Genomic DNA, 20,163 nt, shown 5'->3' on the forward strand with positions numbered 1-20,163 from the left:
ACTGCCTGAGTCTTAATTTTGATTTGTTAAAAATGACACATCTTTGGTATTTCACAGCATCTGGCCATGGCTGGTGTCCATTTTGAACAGCTTTCAGCCCAAAGAGGAGGATGTGTCAAATGCCTCAGGTAGTAAATGCTGCATCTCAAGCTTGCTTTTCCTTATAAAAATACATTTTAGTTTAATTACTCTATGCGAAATATTTGAAAGACAATGGACATGGTTTTCGATATGTTTCACAGTGATTCCACTTCCTGAGGAATTTGAGCTGCAAGGCTTTTTGGCCCTCCGGCCTGCTTTACGGTAACCTCTCATGATAAAATTGTTGCTATATCATTGGGTTTTTAACTTTTGTTTATCTTAATTGACTGTTTAAGCTATAGTTGGTTGTTCAAGGCTGTCATGCAATGTTGTTCTAGGATGCTAGACTTCTCTAAAGGGCACCAGGGTATCGTGGTTGGCAAAGAGAGCCTATTAGTTCATGCCAGACACCAGAGACTCATCAGCCTGGGCAAGTTGGTGGCTGACAACCAACCGCGGTGAGTCTTTGTTTTACTTTCATATTCTTATCTTACGGCTCTTGTCATCTTTCTTTCAGTTTCGCAATTACAGTTTCCTTAAAGGAACAGCTCACCAAAAAATGAAAATTCTTACACCATTTATTCACCCTCATGCCATCCCAGATGTGTATGACTTTCTTTCTTCTGCAGACCACAAACAAAGATTTAAGAACATCTCATATTTTTATGGCCATACACTGCAAGTGAATGGTGACCAAAACTCCATTGTTTTAATCCATGTCTTTTGAAGCCATTCAATCGGTTTTGGGTGAGAACAGACCAAACATATCTCCTTTTTCACTGTACGTCTTGCCATTGTTGTCTCTAGGCACGATCATGATTTCAAAGTCAAATAAACTTCGTAGTGCTTGACGCATGTGCAGAGCGCTAGATCATGCTAGGAAGTGTAATTGCTGAGATCAACATTTATTGTAAAAAAGGAGTTAGGTTTTTGTTCTCACCCAAAACCGATTGAAAGGCTTCAGAAGATATGGATTAAAACACTGGAATCACTTCAGAAGACTTTGATTTAACCACTGGAGTCTTAGGGATTTTAGTATTTTGCTGCCTTTGTGTTTTTTGGAGCTACAAAGTTTTGGCCCCCATTCATTTGCATTGTGTGGACCTACAGAGCTGAGATATTCATCTACAAATCTTTGTGTTCTGCAGAAGAAAGAGCAGCACATTCATGCACATCTGAGCAGCGTGAGTTTAGGGCATAGAAATTACCCTCATCACCTTGAAGTCATTCAGGAACGTTTGTCGACGTTGTAACTAGTGGTTTGACCGATATGGTTTTTGTGAATGACCAGTACGAATATCTAAAGAGCAGGGTCACCAATGGCCATTATAATGCACACACACACATATATATATATATATATATATATATATATATATATATATATATATATATATATATATATTATTATTATTTTACCCAATATTTACTCAAAATTCACTCAGTTGCTTGCAGTTCACCCAGGAAGATGTTTTGCTTTTACTGAAATTTGATTTTGCTTCTCCAGGTTGATCCAATGTCGCATTAGTGATGGGCTTGTGCTTTTCATTACTGATATCCCTGAGATGGTGGTAGAAGAGCCACAAGAAAAGGACACACCTGTCCTTCAGGAGTCATCTAATGGTGAGCAAACACCTAACGACAGCACCCAGGGCCTGAAATCTGTCCTATCAGTTGGAAAGAACCAGAACAGCGGACTGGATGGCAGCGAGAGGCCTGTGGTCACCTTCAAAGAGAATATCAAACCTCGTGAGCAGAGCAGAGAACAGAACCGAAACCAGCACCAGAGAGATGCAGGGAAGGACAGAGCTGGATTTAATAAAGGAAATGGAATACAAGGGAAAAGTGAACAGAAGAAAGAAGGAAAGAGGAAGAGTGAGGTGAAGAAGAACAGTCATGATAAAGCAATAGATGCTGGGAAACAGGTTAGAGAGAATCGCAGGAATTTATATCTAAATTCGCTGTAGTACAGATGTGTGAGCATTTAAACTCCACTGTCTTTTTTGAATTAAGGTGAAGACTCAAAATGAGATAAGGAAGACTCCAGTTTCTGAAGCGAGGAAGACTCCGGTCACACAGACGCAAACCACATGCTCTTCTCAGTTTATCCCCATACACCACCCAGGAGCTTTTCCCCCTCTGCCCAGCAGACCAGGTAAACATTCTCACACACTCATACATACTAGACTCATACTAGAGGCATTATTATCTCAAGGTCTGTATAGACAATTCTTATTTTCCTTGTTTTTCCCATTGGGTGGCAAATGCTTTCTTATAATTTTATGTAATAAGTTTATGCACATGATGGCTCAAAGCCAAATCTTCCATTTGTGCTGCATCAAAAATATAATTTTAAATCTATTAAATACATGGATTCATACTTGAGAATTAAAATTTTCTTTACCCATTGGCAAATAATTTATTCTTGTTTTAAAGCATAAATCTAGAGAGGATTAATACTAAAACAACTTTAGCAGCAGTTTGGATAATATTTACTCCTGAAAAATTACAGAACACCAAAGAGTTGAGCATTTTTACTTAAACTCACCATATCTGATCAATAAGGGGTAACGTCCGGGCTGCTGCTCTCCGCATTTTCAGGTCTTTTTGTTTTATGGCGATTACCATTCTATCCTCTTATTTCTGTGTTTTCCTCCTCCAGGTTTCCCCCCACCTGCATATGTGATCCCTCCTCCTGTGGCGTTCTCCATGAGCCCAGGCTTTACCTTCCCCACAGGTGTATCCGTACCTGCACCCTTCCTCCAGGCCTCCCACCCTCAGTCTGCCAATCAAGTGCAGACCGGAAAACCCTCACACATTCCTTACAGCCAGCAGAGGCCCTCGGGCCCAGGAGCCCTAAACCAAGGCCCTCCCCAACCTCAGCAGACACAGCCTCCCCCTCCACAGCCATCTCAGCAGGCCTTGCAACAGTCTGTGCAGCTCCAAGTACAGCAGCAGCAGCAACAACAACAGCAGCAGCAGTCGCCAACTAAACAGAGCTCTCAGCTCAGCAAGAGTCCACCCCATCATCACGGCATGCAGCAGGTAATGTGTTTGCTCAACAATATTTTACTGTTGGCCCAGTCGGATAAATTACATTTTTTTCTTAGCAACATTAGGGGTTCAAGCACGAAGTGCTCCCTGTCGCTACTCGGGCACAATCAGCCAGACAGTGGCGTTATAGTGAACAAAATGTGAAATATAGTGAAAAATGGCCATAACTTTTTAACCGTTTGTCACAGACTCAAGTGCCTTATATCAATGGAATCTGTAGTGAATCTGTGGAATCTCAAGATGAACAAAATGTATGTCTCCAATTTAATTTCCGCCATGAAAAATTTTCCACCATTTTGGATTTTTTGCAACTTTTGCGAACTAGTCCTAGGCCGTTCATCCGATCGGGACCAAACCAATACCATAGGATTCTCCGGAGTGTCAATATCAATAATTATTAAAAAAGTTTAAACTTTCGATTCACGTTAGCTACTATACGCGAAAACACTGGAAGTAAGCATGGCCAATTTGACGTAAATGGCTATAACTCCTGTTACCCCATGTGACTCTACCCTCCCTAGCAACCGGGCCAATTTGTTTGCTTAGGAGACCTGGCTGGAGTCACTCAGCACACCCTGGGATTCGAACTAGCGAACTTCAGGGTTGGTAGCCAGCGTCTTTTACCACTGAGCTACCTAGGCCCAATGGCTATAACTCTTGAAAGAAATGAGATATCTTCACTAAACTTGACATACTTATGTATGGGCTCTATCTGAGGATGCACAAAAAAATCTGCGCAGTTTTGCCACTTGGTGGTGCTATAACAGGGAAAAACATGAAAGTGGCTGTAACTATGGAACTGCTGGTCCGATTGACTTCACACTTTGCATGCAGTGACTTTGTCTCAGGTGACATCAACGTCTGTAAGGACATTTGTGTATGTTTAAAAACATGGCCACCATCGGCAAATCAGCTTTCAGCAGCTAATAGACAAGGCTAACAAAGGTCGATCGGAATGAAACTCGGTGGACCTATTTGACTCTTGGCCTAAGAGGTCTGTTTAAAGTTTTAAATCTGCCACTGGGTGGCACTATCATGATTTTTGTGCATGTTAATGGTTGTATATAATGCATTGTTTTAAAAAACACAAGTAATTCATATCATATTATAGCTCTTCTCTTTCTGAACAACTTTGCCTCAAGAACCAATGGTGTCCATCAAACCGTTTATTAAATATTTGAGATTACATTAAAAACCTACTTTTGCGAACTAGTCCTAGGTTTTTCGCTCAATCCCAACGAAACAAGTGCCACAAGATTCTCTGGAGTCTATATGAATAATTATAAAAAAAAAAAATTGAACTTTCGATTTTACGTGTCAACGGCATGCAAAATATATGTAGTTGAATTAGCCACTGTTACTTAAATAGCTATAACTCTTAAACGGAATGAGATATTGTCACGAAATCTGGCACACTTATGTAAGGGCTCATTCTGAGGACATACCTACAAAGAAATGGGGCTCGGCCACTTGGTGGCACTATAACAATGAGAAAATTTAAAGTGGATGTAACAACGTTACCGCTTTTCCGATTAAGTTGACATTTTGTATGCAATTTGTGCATTGTCTTTGTTGCATAATGTTTGAGAAATGCCAAATACAGTTCAGAACATGGGCTTAAACGCCCTACGGTGCTTGAATCCCGATAATTGCTGCTTGCAGCTATATTTATTATTATTATTTATTACAAGTTTTCTTTGCAAATGAAAATGTAACTAGTGCTGTTGGTTGATTACATTTTTAATTGCAATTAATCGCATCATTTTTTGTACTCAATCACGATTAAACTATGCACTATGTACGATTATTTTTGGTAAAAAATGAACAAATTGCCATTATTGATTGAGTACATATACAATCAATGTTCAAAACAATGTCCTCACCTTACCCCAATTCACTATGTTAAGACTATAAAAATCATTTGTTTTTTGAGCTGTCGGGTTCGATTTTGCGCGAAATCGCTGGCTTATGACGTTCATCTTTGCATCATTACGTCATGTCCGCAGACACAGGAAAGAAGTACCGGCTGTCTCATGTTCTGGCTGGAGAAACTAACTACACTGTTCAACTCAGTTCAGTAACACTCAGGACAGCATTGTTGCATTCTAGACAGATGTTTATCTGTTATCCGCTTGAAGTTATTTACCTGCTATAATGCTTGGATATGTTTTCTGGTAGGGTTGTTGAAGCTAAAATTGCTTGTCATGCTTTTATGAATCGAACATTACTCGTGTGTTAACCGATCGCGATATATCTATGTTGTCCGGTGAAGTTACTGTGACGTTTAATATGTATGACTTCTGAAATTGACTTCTTGTAATTGTTATATTGCATATTTAAGCTTATTATTTTTACGTTTAATAAAGTATATTTTATCCCCATCATTATTGAATCCTCGTTTTATGTTTTTAGTTTACGGTGTTATTGTGTGCATTGCATAGACATTACGGATGTGCCCAAAGCTGAATACCTTATTTGGAAAGGCACGAATAATGACTTCAAAATGAATAATGAATTCATCCGAGTAATAGGAAAAATATTCGGAAGAATGATCATCCAACGAGTACAGGTATAAAGTGATATTTTAAGTAAACATATAGAAAATTACAAAGCAATGATGAGTCTGTGAAATCAATATTACTACAGTGTAAACCTTATGAATGAAAATGCGCACAATGTGATTTCAAGTTCAGATCGGACAGCTGCATTCTCGACTCTGTTTGCAGACAGTCTTCGTTAATTGTGTGCGTCTTAGAAATCTAAGCTTGTCAAGACTCGAGTATTAACTATATCATACACATTTTCCACTTCTTGAAAAGTCTGTTTGAAATGTCTGATCTGTAACACATTAACTCCAAATGATTCACACAATTCACACGTAAGGATTTATTAATCAGCCTGAGCGCTGTTGAATTCCTGACCAGAGAAGTGATGATTTTATAGCAGAGCTCGAATGTAAGTTGATCAAATTTATATACACATTACCGATTAAGGTAATTATCTGGTTAATCCTTTATTCCAAAAATGTTTAAATGCTCCATAGAGGTTTAAATACTTCATAGTGTAAATCTATTCAGAATATTCCTGCACACGGAGGATTGCAAAAAAAAAAAAAAAAAAAAAAGAAATTCTAGAAATATATAGAGGCTTGATCTTTCAGTGTATTCCACTACATTTCACTAATTCTGCACATGTAATTTAACTAAATAATTATGTCCTCCACAAAAGTATGTGAACACACAGTTCAGCCTCGAATGTATCATAAAACATTCTGATAGATATTTACAATGATTTTATTTTTTAGGCTATATTAATTTATTCTCATTTCTCTTAATATTCGTATTTGTATTTAATATTCACTGCAAAATGTGTACTTTACATTTTACAATTGCTTCATACCTCGTGGCTACAGAATAACGTTGTTATACGTGCACACTGCACAGACAAACGAAAATTCTGTTTCAGCAGATATTAATGTCCTAAATACCAGGAGAAAACACAGTTATCAACATATTCCACAGTTTATGTAGCCTACATATTCAGCTTTATCTGGTGAGAAACAAATTACGAATATATCAATAATAATAATAATGTAATAATAATAATTATTAATAATAATATTTAAATAGGCCTATCCAAGGCGTACTTTATATATAGAAGCTATAGCCTATGTAAGAGTTACATTTTAAAATTAGTTTGACGCACTTCCGGTTTAAGCCACGCCCACATTCGGTTCTATCCGAACACAGATACAGATAATTTTGTCATAGTAACAGATATAATGGCTTCGCTGCACACGCTTAATAGACATGCTATTGTAGCAACTGAGGTTGGGCAATATTGTATAAAAATAATAAAGTCTTCTGTTGAACTCGTATCAGCCATATCATGATTTTAACCTCTTGAAAATTCTAGTACAATTCAACCATTAATAGTAGCTAAAACACTTGAATAATCATATTAAGATGCAGTATACTGGTGGTGGCTGAGGAGAGTCCCCTGTTCTCTATTTAAAAGTGCTTTGAGTGTAGTGTCAAAGCAATTTTAGTGTAAAATTAATTCAAATATGTAACTTAAGAGGGCTCGCAGTCTTCGCTCTAATTTATCCCAAAGGTGCTCTATCGGGTAGAGGTCAGGACTCTGTGCAGGCCGGTCAAGTTCTTCCACACCAAACTCGCTCATCCATGTCTTTATGGACCTTGCTTTGTGCACTGGTGCGCAGTCATGTTGGAACAGGAAGGGGCCATCCCCAAACTGTTCCCACAAAGTTGGGAGCATGGAATTGTCCAAAATCTCTTGGTATGCTGAAGCATTCAGAGTTCCTTTCACTGGAACTAAGGGGCCAAGCCCAGCTCCTGAAAAACAACCCCACACCATAATCCCCCCTCCACCAAATTTCACAGTTGGCACAATGCAGTCAGACAAGTACCATTCTCCTGCAAACCGCCAAACCCAGACTCGTCCATCAGATTGCCAGATGGAGAAGCGTGATTCGTCACTCCAGAGAACGCGTCTCCACTGCTCTAGAGTCCAGTGGCGGCGTGCTTTACACCACTGCATCCGACGCTTTGCATTGCACTTGGTGATGTATGGCTTGGATGCAGCTGCTCGGCCATGGAAACTCATTCCATGAAGCTCTCTACGCACTGTTCTTGAGCTAATCTGAAGGCCACATGAACTTTGGAGGTCTGTAGCGATTGACTCTGCAGGAAGTTGACGACCTCTGCGCACTATGCGCCTCAGCATCCGCTGACCCCGCTCTGTCATTTTACGTGGCCTACCACTTCGTGGCTGAGTTGCTGTCATTCCCAATCACTTCCACTTTGTTATAATACCACTGACAGTTGACTGTGGAATATTTAGTAGCGAGGAAATTTCACGACTGGACTTGTTGCACAGGTGGCATCCTATCACAGTACCACGCTGGAATTCACTGAGCTCCTGAGAGCGGCCCATTCTTTCACAAATGTTTGTAGAAGCAGTCTGCATGCCTAGGTGCTTCATTTTATACACCTGTGGCCATGGAAGTGATTGGAACACCTGAATTCAATTATTTGGATGGGTGAGCGAATACTTTTGGCAATATAGTGTATATATATACATACATACATACATACACTTATTTTCCTGTTAAAATGCATGTATTTCCATCTTAGGAAAGAAAATAAAACAATATGTGACAAACAGCACTGGCCCAATAGGCACAATCATGTCCGCCCACCTTGTCCGTTGTTTCTGGAAATATTTTTCCCATTGTCTTTTCTAAAAATCCTTCATTAAAGTGTTCTAAACTATGAACCAAACCAACCAGCTCCGAGGTGAATCACAACATTACAAACTTTGATTTGAAGCAAAAAAGTATTTGAAAATCGGATAAAAAGAGAAAGGTACAACACTGTGTACTTACCATTTGTCTCAAGGGCATGAATTACAATCCCATGATCAATCACCTCTACTGCGAATGATGTAATCGAATAAAAACCGATGGAAATATAAAACTATTGATTTTAGGTTGTTGATTAGAAGTTAGGGCTGCACAATTAATCGAAAAACTAATCACGTTTACGGCTGCCACGATTATGTAATCGTGAAAACTGACGATTACAACATTCAGTTTAAGTCTGCTCCTGTTGCGTCAATGGTTTCTATTTACAACGTGTTTTGCAGCGGTTGAGTATTCTAACCAATAACTAACATGTCCGTTGAGCAATGAAACGGCAATGGTCAATCAGAGCCGCTTAAATTAGTCCTCCATCCTATCTGTAATGACAACTGATCCTAATACGCAAGTTGTAAACCGTCTGAATGCCCAGATGCATACTTTATGTCCCACCTCTGTTTGTGGTGGCACACGAAAATTAATTCTGAAGAAACATCACCTGACACTTGGAAAGAAGCTGTAGAACAATATTTGGATTCATTGCATATTGCACCACTCGCTTTGAACATAGATGTTAAATGCACTGCAAATAAGCAACACGACAAAACTAAAATGCTCCTGTTCTAATCAAGGCATAGATGCGGTGTAAATGATTTATTATGTTGATTAGACAGCTTTGTTTTTAATGAGTGCGTTCGCGAGAGTGCAGAACTTTGTGCGGAGCATCACTGAGCTTGCATTGAAATGCAGGTCTCAAATAGTGAAAACCTGCAGTGAGTGACAGCAGTCATTGTAATGGGAGAGTTTGTCACGTTGCTCGATTTCTGTATACAGTTTATTAAAAATGTAACAGTTTTGTTACATGACAAAACAGTTTTGTTTTGTCATGTTAATAAGTAGGCCAATGTGAATTTGATTTGTACAAAATAGCAGTAAAGTAATTCAGCTTAACTGTTCTATGTTTGTTTTGGAGGTGTAGCCAACATAAAGAATATGGCATAAATAGCATATTTATCAGGAATCACCATCATCATGTCTGCTCTAATAAGACCCATTTGCCATGCAGCTTGTATTAGTAGATTTAACATTTTCACGAATCGCACAAACTCCGTTCGCAAATTACTGTTTTTAATTTCCAAAGTGCACCCACTGAGGCCAGAAATGATCTAACGATGATCTTACATGAACAAGATCACCATTGAAGATCTAACGGGATGAATGGTCCCCTGTCTCGCCACCAAAGGGCTTTCTGAACGCAGTAAGTAACTTGGTCAATTTAAATCGGCTGTTAATAAGTTTAAATATTGAATATGTCATATTATTTAATGTACGTGGACTAATAATTTAAGCAGTAATTTAGCAATAGTTTAATTTTATACCATAGATATCCATTTAAAATAAATTTTATTTGGCCTAACATTAACAAACATTATTACAATATTTAATGCTTAAAAGATGTTTAAAAGAAACTGGAGCACAGCTCATATCCACTATTGAAATCTGCTTCTCTGAAAAACCACATGGTTTTTATTTTAATCGACATTAATAATCGCGATTACAATATCAAGGGCAATAATCGACAATTATGATTTTTGCTGTAATCGTGCAGCCCTATTAGAAGTATAGAAACAATATATTTTACGTTTATTGCAGAATATCCTGATATATACCAATAAATAAGTAGTTTGAGGTTGAAGGAAGACCGACTCTAATGCATCACTCAGAGGGCGTCATGAAAGTGGCCAGTCTCTTCCAGCATTTTTCGCAGGCTTGCTTGGCCGCAGTTCTCTGATTGGTGGATCTTTCACGCTGTACCACTGCTATTATGTAGTTGTTTACCAGGAATCCCACTAATAAACACAATTTTTAAAAATGAAGTTGAAATAACGCTGACTGGTGGGTTCAACAGATGTATATACCATGGATTAACAACATCGGAGCTCATGGTCTTTAAAGGTTTATAAGTTATGGTTACAAATCAATTAGTCTATGGAAAGTTAATGGGATTTTTTTACTTCCGGAAACTGACTGTTGCGCTCTGTTGGGAAAGTAACTGGTCTATCACTTTTGGCCATCCTTACTGTAGAGCTCTGAAATGGCGTATTATGAACAACATAACCATCCCAATTTTCGTTTGCCTTGTCTTGCCTAATTTACTCACTCGAGGTGCTGAGTTTCAGTATGCGCTCTCCTGTTTACTTGACCAGATCCAGTTATCATGGTGACTACTTAAAGTGGGTGCCTCTACTGACTTTGTCGAATACTCTCTCTCCCTCTTTCTTTCTGTTGTTTGCAGCCTTACATGCAGGTGCCTGAACAAGCTGGTCAAATGTGGAGCCAGCACCAAACTCCGGCCGCCATGCAGAAAATGCCCATGCAGATACCAGTCAAACAGCCTTTCTTCATGCCCACCCAGGACCCAATGAAGCTCTTTGAACACCCCATGAGCATGCAGCCCCCTCAACCCAGCATGGACAAGAAGATGAAGTTTCCAGAGGTGAAAGTGCAGGATTTCTACTGGGAGCCGTCGTACCACATGGGAGTAGAGGGCAGAGCCGGAATGGGAGACAGGATGGGCAAACGACAGCCTGGAATCTTCTGCCCCGACCAGGAGAACATGCCCAGAGGCCCGCAATATGAAGTTAGCATTCTTAGCCTTCCCTATGTTGAGAGTTGGGGTACATATTACAGGCTTTCAGATTCATTCTCAGTCAGTTGGGTTTTCGCTTTGCTTGCCTTTTGTTTACACAGGTTTAGCCTCTGTAAGATATCTTGCATATATAACGTGATTTTCGACATAAGCTGGAGATCATTTACAGCCCCTTTGGATTTTCTTGAAACTTGATCTCGGCGCTTGCTGACATGTGCATGCTTTCTAATTTTTCATCTGTTATTCTCTCACGTTTCCACCTCTGACTGTCTAACTCTGTCATGGTGAAGCACGGTGGCCCCTAAACATTTTGGGATTCTTAATTGTATGTGTCTTTGCATTATAACAGTCCCATCAGGAATTTGCAATCCTACAAATGATTGCAAATTCAACCAGTTTCTGCATTATTTGTGGTAGCTTGCAATTTTTATAATTTCAGCAATTTGACACAAACTTTAAATCTGAGGTAATCTGATCGCTTTGCTCCATATTGGCTGCAGCAAAACAAGTGCTCAAATCTTGAAGGAGGTGAGAGATGTCCAACTGCACAGCCACTATTGTATAATCTTCACAGTAATGGAGGAAGCGTGTCCTCTGTGTCACCACATGTCATTAACCCTGCGTGTATGAGCCCGCGAACGAATTGAAAACGAAACGTTTAGTGTTCTCTATCGAGAGCCTTGTCAAAACGTTTAAATGGCACGTACATCACAGCTAGCGTTTAACCTTCATGTGCTCTTTAGAAGCTGCCATAAAGGGCCCGAGATGCTGGTCGGTGATGTCCTCGGTTCATTTGGAGCGCACTTATACTGTCGTTGACACAAATTACACAAGTATACAATGATTATGAGTTTTCACTGCAAAATGCATTGCAATGTTTGAGCTAAAAAAAGTTAAAACTCATTTTGGGCCACAATAATCAGGAGAAGTTCTGCGAAATCCTGGTGGAACTTATATAACAAAATATCAAACCAAGTGGAATTCATTTTTAAAATTAAATATAGCACGAACACTTTGAGCCAGACTTGTCAAAAAGGTTTTTGATACTTATTGGTTGCCAGACTTTGTGGAACATATCCTTAATTATTTGAACAATATACCTACTCGAAGGGCTCTGACTTCATGCATAAGTGAACTTGGTTCTGAGAAAAGGTCTTTTGTTTGCAGGTATCACTAGGTTTGTTTAATTTCTAAAGCAATGTCATTTCCTTAAGTGTGACTTGAATTCCCAAATGTTTTGGAGCCACTGTATTTTGTTAAAGAAGTTCAGAAGGATGGTGAATTTTTTTTTTTATAAGTTTCAGGCAATACAGCCTTTTAAGTCAGTGAACTCATTCTTCTGTGATTTAAATTTCAGACAGTCAGTTGTAGTGCTTTATCACTGTCCATGGATAGAAGTGATCTACAGAGGCTGCTACTCTGACAGGCTTCCTATTTTCTTACATCCTGTATCTCTTATCCCTCTCTCTCTCTCTCTCTCTCTCTCTCTCTCTCTCTCTTTCCTTCCTTCCCCTTTGTGCTTCGTTTCTTATTAGGACAACAAGAGCTCCCCTCTTCTGCCCCCAGACCTGTTAAAGACTCTGGCGGACTTTGAGGAGGAGGAGGAGCTGCTCTTTACTAAACCTCATGATTTCTACCAGGCTTTGGCTGGCCCTCTTAGCTCTGCTCCTGGAAGGAACATCTTTGTATGTAGTTCTCCTCCTATCATGTCATCATGCAGGAGCTGATTTTTCATAAAGGCCTTTATTTATTAATAATGTTGCCTTTTATATGTATATCTTAATACATACATAACTTGTTATAAATAATAAATGGGTATTCGAAAAACAGTATTTTGCCAATACTGTGTAAAAATGACCTGATTGATCTCTTGATGGGAGATTTCACTTTTGGAACAAGGCTAAAGTGGTTTTCCTCATTTTTGTTCTTCTCTCCATCTTTAGTTGCCGAATCAGTCAAGGCTGGACAGTGGCACTGATGTGATTGGTCAGTCCTCTCTTCTCCCACGTTTTTCCATTCCGGTAAGCTGCTATGCACTTTCTCTCCCATGCACACACACTAGGGCTCCCTCATGTTATGGATCAAAAAAGTCACCAGGTGGCAGTGTTTTCCTTTAAAACATCAAGTTTGTATTTTATGGGACTAGCAGTTGCTTTATTTTTTTACTTGCAGACCATGAAGTCACTAAAAAAGAATTAAAATGCTCTGGTTTAACATCTCTATACATTTTTGTGTAAAAGAGCCATGGTTAGACTCTCTCTCTGTCTTCAAAAAACGTCTGAAGACACATCTTTTCCATGAGCACTTGACCATACATTCATAATATTTTGAACTATATTGTTGCTCTACTCTAATCTCTGTCTTGGGTTGTATTTTTCTGATGCAATTGAAACATTGTAATGCAGCACTTTTTGTAATACTGTCTCCTTAAGATGAATTGCTTATGTTGTATTCTTCCTCTTTTATAAGTTGTTTTGGATAAAAGTGTCTGCCAAATGAGTAAATGTAAATGATCAGACACATTGAGCCACGGTTATGTGGGCAACGCCAAGTTCCGATCCTGTTCCCACTTTTCATCAGAATGGGGAAAAATTTGATCGCCATGGTTTCACCCGTGGCATGATTGTTGGTACCAGACGGGCTGGTTTGAGTATTTTTGTAACTGCTGATCTCCTGGGATTTTCACGCAAAACAAGTCTTTAAAGTTCACTCACAATGATGCCATAAAAAAAAAAAAAAAAAAAAACATCCAGTGAGCAACAGTTCTGTGGACGTAAATGCCTTGTTGATTAAAGAGGTCAATGGAGAATGGCCAGACTGGTTCGTTTTCCAAAAGTATGATTAAAAAAAATAGCATTAGATTTAAATTGCTGTTTATTTTTGTTTACAGGAGAGCTACCAGAACAACAGCATTTTTAGCGAGGCCTATGGTAAAAATATGGCCCCTGCTTCTAAACCAGATACCCCCATGATGCACCAGGAACCCTCCCTCTACTCCTTGTTCGAAGGAACTCCATGGTCCCCTTCCCTGCCTGCTAGCTCAGGTGCTTTATCATGATTTGTTTTTCAGAATCAGAATGAGCTTTATTGCCAAGTATGCTTACACAAGGAATTTGTCATGGTGACAGAAGCTTCCAGTGCAAGAGAATGCAATGTACTTACATTTAAACGTATATACATATAGTGACATAAAAAAAATGTAATAAAAAAAAGATATAACAGATAAAAAATAAAAAAAAAGAAGAGAGAAATATATAATAGCGCAAAAATGTTGTTAGAATATTTTATATACAGATACACAGTTATGTGCAGGTGATGTTATGAATTGAAGAAGAGGTAGGATATGTTAAAGAATATAAATGAGATCTGGATATATGGAGAGCTCCACACAGAAGCAGCCATCCGCGTCGCCATCTTAGCAGAATAATTTTTTGGTTGTTTTACTGTCGTTTCTGAGCATTAAAGGGGCAGTTCACTCAAAAATGTAAATTCTGTCATTTACTCACACTCATGTCCAAACCCATTTGAGTTTTTCTTACGGGGAACACAAAAAATTATTTTAGGCTAAATGACAGCCTCGGTCACATTTCTCTTTCATTGCATGGAAAAAAGATGAAAGTATTGAAAGTGAATAGTGACAGAGGCTGTCATTCTGCTTAACATCTCTTTTTGTGTTCCACGGAAGAAAGTCATACAGGTTTGTTACAGCATTAGAGTGACTGGGCAGCTTGCTTTGACAATTCATTCATAGTCATTATTTTATAGTTGTTCAACAAGCAGTGTAATTTTCAGGTATTTGAATACTTCATGAATGATCTGTCCATAAATATGATGTCTTTTGTTTTGATAGATCACTCGACACCAGCCAGTCAGTCACCTCACTCTTCCAACCCCAGCAGCCTACCCTCATCCCCTCCAACCCACAGCCACGCCTCCCTACCCTTCTCCAACTTTGGCCCCATCGGGACGCCCGACAGCAGAGACCGCAGAGGACCTGACCGCTGGAAGGCAGAGAAGACTGGTAATACTAGTAATTAGCTTGAGTGCTTGCTCATGTGGCAGTTTGTAAGTCATTAAGTGGTTTATCGTATTGGGAAATGTAAATGATTGGTATGAATTCACTGGCTTTTAGGTATAAGTGGCTTTGGGTTGGACTACTTGCCTTCTGCTTCATCCTCTACCATGCCAGAGACAAACAGCTGGCACCAGGGGGTGCCAACCAGCAGCTGGGCAGCTCAGGACATGCCAATGGAAGATTCCTCCTCTGTCCTCCTCGACAGTTTCAAGGTAGCATGGGATTTTCCACATAGTGTTTAAATTCTTTTAAATTAATTAATTAATTTGACTTCTTTCAAAATTGTTGAATTCCTGGAAACTTGCTGGTAGCTGGTTAGGACATAGTGTAAAGCAGGGGATCAAACATTTTAATGCCAAGGACCCCCAAATTTGATGATACCCTTTGAGGGACCCCCTGTGTGACAACAGTAGTAAACATGATATTGTAAAGATTTCTTGTTTGCAAAATTGAATAATTGGCTTTTATATTGTCATACTAAAGCCAAAAGAAATTATTAAAATATTATCTGGAAAATATTTACTTAAGTTGATGGTGTATCTTCTATTGGAGTAATGCTAGATGTATAAACCCGAAGAGAAACATTTTCAATTTAATTAAAAAATAATAATAAAAAAAATATTGTAACTTATGTATTTATTGTGAAAAGCACTATATACATTTTTTAAAGTATTCAATAACACAATAAATATTATTTCAAAGCAGCTTTACAGAGAATAGTGAATTACAACCCTTATTTCTTTCATAATTTAATTATGTGATTTATATATGTGTCTTACTATGGCTGTCAATACAATAAAATAATCATTATTAATCAACAGTAATGATTATAATGTCAAATAGTGTCAAAATGTTTCCGCCCCCCTGCGGGTCCCCAGTTTGAAAACCCCTGGTTTAAGGGACATGTTCAGTGAGGTTTTTCTCTCTACATTGCTTATCTTTACTCAGTTTTCTACTTCCTCTCTTTTTCCACTTAATTTCCTTCACTTTTTTTTTTTTTTTTTTTTGCTGTTTACTTAGTCAATCTGGTCAAGCTCTATGATGCAGCCTGGCCCATCTGCGCTGGAGCAGCTCCTGATGCAGCAGAAACAGAAGCAGCAGCGCGGCCACGGCAACATGAACCCGCCACACTGAGAGTCCACAGGGGAAAAGCACTTGTGTGAAACATGATTCAACTGAAGAGGTGAAACACCACAAGCTCCAATCGGAAATTTCCGGCATTATCTGCGTGCGGAGGCTGGAGACGGCGAACGATGTGAAGCGACAGGCTCAAGACGAACCGCTCGCCTAACCGACGAGGGACGTGTAGCCCTCTCCTCTCCTCTTTCTCTCTCACTCACTCTGTTTCTCTCCCTGTGCCTCTATGGCAACGAGGGCGTGCAAGCACCTGACCTGCCACGCTGCTCAGCACGTAGCCGCTTCAGAACACAGACTCTAGAGGGAAACTTTTAGAGAATTCCTCTCTGATTGCCACCTCGCTTCCTCTGGGAGTTCAAAAAAAGGCCATTCTCCCATCTCATCTGGACTCCCTGACTTAAGACTCTGGATTTGACTCCCTCATGCCACCTGCTTATATCACTCTGTGTGACTGACACACCACACATGAAGGAGGTGTTTATGTGAGATTGTGTGTGTCAGAAAGGGATGTTTATTGATGAGCAGAAGTGGTAGAATGAGGGACAAAAGGAAAGAAGGACTGCTTTTGAGTTTTATTTTCAGTCTGGATTCATTTTCTTGGAGGATGGATTCGTGTCACTTGTGTTTAGATGAAAAAATACAAGAAAAAAATGGATGAATGAAGAGGGAGGCAGTCAGTGTAAACGTGTGCTGCTATATTAAGCACATGGATCTTAGAACTTTGACACAGGCATGGATCATGGTGTTGTCATGTACAGTCTGTTGATTTGTAAGATGTGTTTGAAAAATGAGACGGGGAAAGTCTCGGGGGCGCTGCCTCTAACATTCGAACCATTATGAAGCTCATAGCAACATTTATAGCTCGATCAGTATCAGAGCTGGAGGTTAGACTATAGATGTAGGATGTAGTATCATTAGCTGCAATAGAGACTGCAATTATTAACAATACTGTATTTTGTGACTTGTTCTGTAGCAGTTTTAGCTCTCTGAAATATTATTCAGTAAATATGTTCATTAGTTTACTGCTAACAGGGAGAGTTCATTGAATATAAATGTATCTCCCCCTCTCTCTTCTCTCTTCTCTTTGTTTCTTTAAGCTAATCTTTACTCTGGCTTACACGCATAACAGCTTCTTTTGTTCATGTTCTGCTTTTTTAATAGTTTTAAGCTCTCTTTGTGCCTGGTCTGTGTTTTCTCTTTTTCCCTTTTGTTGTGTTTTCTCTTTTTTTTTTTTGTTGGTTTTAAGAATTGTTAGCATCACTATCATGGTTGGCACTGTTGGGAAGATCGAAACTAGGCAACGGGTCCAGCTGCAATGCTGGTTAGCAGAAAGGGACGCAAGCCAGGGAAGACCTTTTTCCTACAGCAGCCTCACAGCCATTGAATTTACCATCTTTACAGCCACCGTTCTCCAATCAGTTCATAAGCCACTGAATGAGAAGTCTAAATAGCCACTGACTGTGCTTAGACTGAAGAAAGTTCTCTGATAGGACTGTAGAATTATAAACAAACAAGTTGCGCTAGCTTCAGATATAGCTCTTGTTGTTTGGCACTAAGAAATAGTCTCTGAGAGAGAATTAGCCCGACTATTGCTATATTCAGAAATGTTCTTGTAACATAAATTGTTGGTTTCCTCAGGTTAGTGTTGTGTAGCCCTATTTCTATAGGGGCCCTGGCTTTGCTAGTGCTAGAGTGATTGATTGTGTACTGGAAAATGGTCCCATTATCATGGACGCTCTTGGAGTCTCTTTTTTTTTTTTTTCAAAATCAAATATTGTTTTGAAACCGAATGGTTCTAAAATACTCTTTAAACTGATTTTCAGTAGAGGATATAGCACTGAATAGGGCTTTCAAAGGATCTCTGCAAGACCTTGCAGGGGTGTCACTGTTTGTTAGAGATGGTCTGGGGCTAGAGGTTAGTGTTGGATATGCTGAAATATCTATTAAAAAAAAAAGTCAACATCCTGGTTAAAAAGCAATGGCATTTTTGTTCAGCGAAAGTTATATGAAAGACATAATCTCTTGTATGATGAGAATAAAGCGTGTTTTTATTTTTGAGTAGAGAACATTTTATTAAAGACAAACTTTAAATGATGTGTCTATTTGCAGTGTGATTGTGATTCTCTTGTTGCATTTAAAATTGTATTAAAAAAATAAAGGAATAAATAAATAAAAGGAACCTTTAGAGGTTGATTTAGGTCGAAGTATCATTCGGGGAAAAAAAAACCTGACAAAAAAAAAAAAGATTTTAATGGGAGTTTTGTGCCCCATTTTGTTAATCCCCCCCCCCCCCCCCCATTTTAGAATCATTCAACAAGAAGTCTGTGCTCTGGTTGCTGTGGACATCTAACATTCTTATATTTTGGATGGACTTGAGGTGCACAGTCTTGTGTGAATGTTCTTTTTTGGGTACTTTGTATCTCACTGCATTGTAAATGTGGATTTCCCTATTGTCCAGTATTCATCTTTTAACTGTGGCTTCTGTAGTTTTGTACATTACAATGCTGATCACAAGGACATCAGCCTTGCGCCTTTGGGCCATAATATAACATTCCAATAGAAAAGCTAAAGAAAAAAAAAAAAATACAAAATAACAGCCAGCTTTTGACAGCAACTGCACAGGAAAATTTACCACTAAGCAACTGTCTCAACCCTAAATTCAGTCTGCCATTTCTGAAATTCTGCATGAAATACATCTTTCAGAATGCCTTGTATTTTTGATGGAGATATCCTGTAATTTTTTTTTTTCTTTTTTTTTTTTTTTAAAGAGGATTTTGTCAGGGAATAGTTGGGGTTGAGGATATCTCCTTCTATAACAGGCTTGATTTATTGTGTTCTTGTCTCTTTGTGGACACTAATAAACCCTGAAATCAGCTATGCCTTTAATTAAATAAACCATGTCCTCATATACATTGCTGGAGTCTGTTCTTTACCACATGCTTTACACAATTACCTTCTTCAGAGTATTTGACTTTATATCCCATGAATATTACATTTTTCTACACATCTACATGGATATAAACTCACTGAGCACTTTATTAGGAACACCTGCACACCTACTTATTCATGCGATTATCTAATCAGCCAGTTGTGTGGCAGCAATACATAAAATCGTGCAAATAGAAGTCAGGAGCTTTAGTTAATGTTCACATCAACCATCAGAATGGGGAAAAATTTGATCGCCATGGTTTCACCCGTGGCATGATTGTTGGTACCAGACGGGCTGGTTTGAGTATTTTTGTAACTGCTGATCTCCTGGGATTTTCACGCAAAACAAGTCTTTAAAGTTCACTCACAATGGTGCCATAAAAAAAAAAAACATCCAGTGAGCGACAGTTCTGTGGACGTAAATGCCTTGTTGATTAAAGAGGTCAATGGAGAATGGCCAGACTGGTTCGAGCTGACAGAAAGGCTACAGTAACTCAGATAACTGCTAGTACATTTGTAGTGAGCAGAATCGCATCTCAGAATGCACAACACGTCGAACCTTGAGGTGGATGGGCTGCAACAGCAGAAGACCACGTTGGGCACTTTATTAGGACCATAGTGTTTCTAATAAAGTGCTCTGTGAGTAGTATTTTTTTTTTTTCTTGATTTGTAGTTGGAAAAGAGCTGTTGCAGAAGGGACCAATTATTAAACGAGGAAATAACTGGACTTAAATCACAGACAAAAAAACATTGTGAGCTGGATGCTTTCTAGAAAGTGAAGGGAATGGGTTGTTTTTAGAACACCCCTCAGCCCCTCACTCACTTCCTGAGAGGAAACAAGAGTGGTTTATGATCAAC

At 39.0% G+C, this 20,163-nt stretch overlaps 1 protein-coding gene across 2 annotated transcripts in view; it reads left to right on the forward strand.

Annotated features, from left to right (window-relative positions):
* Positions 1-19,285, forward strand: part of LOC127442216 (nonsense-mediated mRNA decay factor SMG7) — a 35,843-nt gene extending 16,558 nt beyond the window's left edge. Inside the window, exons 11-23 of one of the 2 annotated variants that reach the window (XM_051700078.1) lie at positions 58-128; positions 243-303; positions 420-539; positions 1,589-2,006; positions 2,095-2,236; positions 2,744-3,126; positions 10,812-11,156; positions 12,701-12,850; positions 13,109-13,186; positions 14,056-14,209; positions 15,016-15,186; positions 15,298-15,452; positions 16,261-19,285. In XM_051700078.1, the coding sequence (XP_051556038.1) occupies positions 58-128; positions 243-303; positions 420-539; positions 1,589-2,006; positions 2,095-2,236; positions 2,744-3,126; positions 10,812-11,156; positions 12,701-12,850; positions 13,109-13,186; positions 14,056-14,209; positions 15,016-15,186; positions 15,298-15,452; positions 16,261-16,374 (2,362 nt within the window). In that variant the 3' untranslated portion in view covers positions 16,375-19,285. The remainder of the gene's footprint in view (positions 1-57; positions 129-242; positions 304-419; positions 540-1,588; positions 2,007-2,094; positions 2,237-2,743; positions 3,127-10,811; positions 11,157-12,700; positions 12,851-13,108; positions 13,187-14,055; positions 14,210-15,015; positions 15,187-15,297; positions 15,453-16,260) is intronic. The other variant, XM_051700081.1, reaches the window with a different exon arrangement.
* The last annotated feature ends 878 nt before the right edge of the window (positions 19,286-20,163 follow it).

This window comes from Myxocyprinus asiaticus, chromosome 6 (genome assembly GCF_019703515.2).
Source record: "Myxocyprinus asiaticus isolate MX2 ecotype Aquarium Trade chromosome 6, UBuf_Myxa_2, whole genome shotgun sequence".
In the NCBI taxonomy this organism is placed as follows: domain Eukaryota; kingdom Metazoa; phylum Chordata; class Actinopteri; order Cypriniformes; family Catostomidae; genus Myxocyprinus; species Myxocyprinus asiaticus.